At 48.6% G+C, this 4328-nt stretch overlaps 2 protein-coding genes across 2 annotated transcripts; one reads left to right on the top strand and one right to left on the bottom strand.

Moving 5' to 3' along the window:
• Positions 1–438: 438 nt before the first annotated feature.
• On the bottom strand, positions 439–1614 carry AK88_05546 (uncharacterized protein; the record flags this gene model as incomplete). The annotated part of the gene is made up of 2 exons (XM_012483148.1): positions 439–1293; positions 1468–1614. 2 exons carry the CDS (start codon positions 1612–1614, stop codon positions 439–441), a joined length of 1002 nt encoding a protein of 333 aa, XP_012338571.1.
• An 862-nt stretch (positions 1615–2476) lies between these two features.
• Positions 2477–3565, top strand: AK88_05545 (uncharacterized protein; the record flags this gene model as incomplete). Its single annotated transcript, XM_012483147.1, has 2 exons — positions 2477–2581; positions 2722–3565. Coding segments are annotated over 2 exons (948 nt in total), but the record flags the coding sequence as incomplete, so codon positions are not given.
• Positions 3566–4328: the final 763 nt, after the last annotated feature.

The following is a 4328-nucleotide window of genomic DNA, read 5'->3' as shown; positions in this document are numbered from 1 at the left end:
GTGTCAGTAACCAACTAGACGAACTTGATACCTGCAACTCGACACGGCCGCCACAACCTTTCCTGCCGATTTGTACCTTGTTGCCCCTTTTTCTACAGTACTCCCTCGCCTGTTCTAACTTACACTGTCTGCTAAATTACGCTCTCCTGTGTCTCATATGCATAAATCCACGTTCTATGTATTCCATAACTTCGTACAGTGCACTGTCCACTCATGGTTGTCGGCGCTGGCGCTAGCGCTGCATCCGTCGCCGCCGCACATCTGGGCTCCACGAGGGGGTGTTGTTCCCCCGCGTGCGTGTTGTTGTTGGCGGCATCCATATTCGGCTGTGTTGGGTCGTATTCGTATCAGACCGTTGTCGTACTCGTATCAGACCGTTGTCCTACTCGTATCAGACCGTTGTCCTACTCGTATCAGACCGTTGTCGTACTCGTATCATCAGTATTGGGCCGTATTGGTATGCTTACCATCCGCAAGTTCCTTCTTGGCTGCCTCAATTATCTTCCTTGCTGCTTCCTTTATTTCGTCCTCTGCTGTCTTCACTTTGTCAATTATCTTTGTTACTTGTGTTTCCATCTCATTCTGTGCTTTCTCTATCTTCTCCTTCCCTTCTTCGGTCAAACGGTCGTTGATACTGTTCCAATGTGTGTCCCCGTCCTTAATAGGGTTGTCCCCGGGGTCCAGCTCATTAATATACTGGTCCCAGTTCTTAGTACACGGCCATGCGTGGTGCAGTTGCTGTATTTCTGCCGTTATTTGTCCTTCCTGCATGAGCCACTCTACTACGTTCCAATTTATGGCTTTCGATAGCCTCTCATGGCCCTTGTACCCACATGCAGTACACGTGCCGTCTATAACGGGACCTTTGATTTCTCCCACTCCATCTTGCCCGGAGCTGTTCATTTTCGTGAATGCTATGCGTGAATACTCTACACCTCTTATCCACTGATTCTGTCCCGGACAATATTTGGTCTGCAGTAAGTGTCCAAATGTATTTGCTACTTCGCACCTTAACATATTCTCTTCTTCTGGGTCCATTTGCTGCGTGTCGTCCGTGTTCGTCTTAGTCCCAGGCATATCCCACCTGTTTGCGAAGGCCCATGCAACACTCATAACTCTGCACCGTACGACATCTGCTACTGTTTGTCCCTTGTAATAATGCCGCTGGTCCTTTACATCATCCCAACCACTATTATCACAGTTTGCGCCATACTCAGCCGCTAGGTCTGTGTGTTCATCCATATATTTCTTAAAATTTTCCAACACTGTCTTCCACTTGTTCCATTCATTATCCTACGTGTTGCACATGGACATGAAAAAAGTCCTCATGAGCACGTGTTAACTATATTATTCGGCGTTAATGCATGTACACCGTGACATATATGCATGTAAGCGTATGAATAAATTCCTGTGTGTTCCAGTCCGGCGTCCGCGTCATGTCTCCGCTCGCTGTGTAATTTAACTTACATCACGTGGGGTCACCACGTACAGGGCGTGAGGCAGCCGCTGCCGTGCTCTGTCTGCATCACACTCCACTACATTGGCCTTGGTCCCGTTCTCGCCTGCGGCAGCACCCTGACCAGCCTTACCACCACCACCACCAGGTGGTGCCATGCGCCGGGACTGCGTCTTCGTTGCCGTCTTCGTTTTCGCTGGTTTCGACTTCGCTACTGGTTTGGCAGCCGTGGAGGGCTTGCCGTGGACCGGCCGCTTTGGTCGACGCGTTTGCTCGGAGAGACAATCTCTCCTCCTTCTTACACTCGGACAATCCTGCGTCGAATCCTTCTTACACGCGGCCGCGTTGCTCGACGCGTTTGCTCGGAGAGATAATCTCCTCCTTCTTACACTCGGCACAATGCTTACTCGGCTACTTCGTTGAATCGTTCCTACACTCGGCTACTTCGTCGACTCCGTCTTACACTCGCACCGACCGTGTGCTCGGACAAAATGCTTACTAGGACGCGGCAACGACGGCAGGACGCAGAAGGACGAATTGATGTGGTTGTTATACTGCGGGGTTTTAGGTGTACGCACACAGAGACACTGCGTGAAGGCGTTTAGTGGAGAAAGGGGGCGGATGCTGTATATTCATGTCGCGTTGTGTGTGTAGGTAGTGTAGTAGTACTACTCTTTTTTTTCCTTCTTTTTAGTCCTTTTTTTTTTGTTTTTTCATCTTTTGTTTCTCTTTTATTGTCCTGTCTTTATTGTTTTTTTTTTTATTTTTTGTTGTTCAGTTCTCCATATATGCATTCTCTTTTTTTTTTCTTACTTCTAAGAGGGGATCTGGGGTGTATTTATTGGCAGTTGTGCCCTGTAATAGCATTTACGGGCCCGACATTTGCAAGTTTGTTATAACAGTGGCATTGTGGACCAATTTTTATTGTTTCAAGTGTAACGTACACATGAATTCTGTACAGCACTATGAGTACATTTCACGGCACTCTAATTACTGATTTAGGATTGACATATACTTCACATGGCACTTACTACGATAGACAAGGGAACGGTGGAATACTATTATACAGCATTATTGAGGAAGTATCTAGAAGACAGAAATGCTTGGGCAGACGGGCAATTCGATGTAAGTTGACGCAACATAACGGAACAGGTGCAGCACAGGGACAACAGTGTATGCATCCATGTAATGAGCACGGTATGCACACACACGAACAACAAACACGTACACATACAAGGACATATATATTTTTTTCCTGTCCTTAGACTTTAATATGGAAAGATATGAAAAGGGTTTTTGAAGGGTTCAAGGAATATATGAAGGCACAGTCGCCGGCAATAACAGCCATGTGTCACACCAACCCGGCACGTGCCGAGAGCGAAAATGCGGACGCCGCGGATATGGTTGTGTGCGAGTATATATTAAAGGCTTTGCATTATCAGCATGGTTATTTTACTCAGGCTGAAGATATAAAAGTGCATGGGCACGACAAGGACGGTAGGGAGCTGAAGGCATGTATGAGATCTATAATGGGAGCTATGTATATGAAGAAAGTATATGATAAAAAATGTGTAAGGACGGAAGGACTTCAATATGCGATGGACGCATGGCACACCTTCAGACCAACCTTTGATAGTGGGCGTAGTGTAAGTAAGTGCAATATAATAAATTGGGATAACATGAGTATGGGGACAACGAACGTAGGCCACAAAGTTAGAGATTGGATAGGAGACACAGCGGACATACTGGACACTATATGGAAGGGTGTGCAGGATGCAGGGTGTCTCAGCCAGAAAGCATTGAACGATACCGGGACAGGCCAGCAAGACCGAACAAGTAGTCCAGATGTCACTGTAAAGTCAGCAGTGCAGGAAGTAGTTCAGGAGCAACAGGACAGCGTGCACAAGGTAACAGAGAAACTTAAGGATGAGCACGCACGGAACAAGCAGGGTAGAGCCCCGGCACCACAGGGTACACATTCTCACAGAACACCAGCGGACAAGGCACAACCGCCGGCAACCACACCACCCGCCCCTGAACACCCAGTAGCTACAGCAACGCCGGAAACCACACCACCAACGGCACCGCCCGTTGAGACGCAACCCGCAGGTAAGATCGATGGGACAAAGCACGCATGCGCCCACATACATATCATGCGGCCCGTACGACACGGCTACGACCGAATACGGATCATACTGCCGCATACTAACAAGGCCGGCACCACAACAACGCACACGCGGGGGGCACAGCACAACAGCACAGGGCGCCCACTTCGCTGCCTCACGTAGTGTGAGCGGCGACCACAGCGGCGGCCACGACGGCGATAGCGGTAGCGTAACGTGGATTAGCGGCGAGCGCACCGTACAGCGGAGCGGTAGTGTAGATGAGGTGTGTGTGTGCGGCGACGGATGCAGCGCTAGCGCCAGCGCCGACGAGGATGATTGGAGTGTGCAGTATACGAACTTATGGAATACATAGAACGGGGATTTATGCATATGAGACACAGGAGAGCGTAATTTAGCAGACAGTGTAAGTTAGAACAGGCGAGGGAGTACTGTAGAAAAAGGGGCAACAAGGTACAAATCGGCAGGAAAGGTTGTGGCGGCCGTGTCGAGTTGCAGGTATCAAGTTCGTCTAGTTGGTTACTGACACGTGCGACATTTCCCAATATACCAACTACAGACCATAGTGTACTATAGAGGGAAAGGCATAAATGAAGGATGCAATTCGCCCCTTCCAAGGCAATTAGCATATTCTACAGAGGCACAACCCACCTCCCGAGTGCTTGAGTCCAGTGAAAACCATTCAGCAAAATACTACTTTTGCCTGTACAGGGAAGCGTTCCATGCAGAACACTAGCTAAGAACAATTT

Source organism: Plasmodium fragile (assembly GCF_000956335.1).
Source record: "Plasmodium fragile strain nilgiri unplaced genomic scaffold supercont1.156, whole genome shotgun sequence".
In the NCBI taxonomy this organism is placed as follows: Eukaryota; Apicomplexa; class Aconoidasida; order Haemosporida; family Plasmodiidae; genus Plasmodium; species Plasmodium fragile.
The sequence above is the reverse complement of the archived record's forward strand: the minus strand, read 5'-3'. Positions and strand labels throughout refer to the sequence as shown.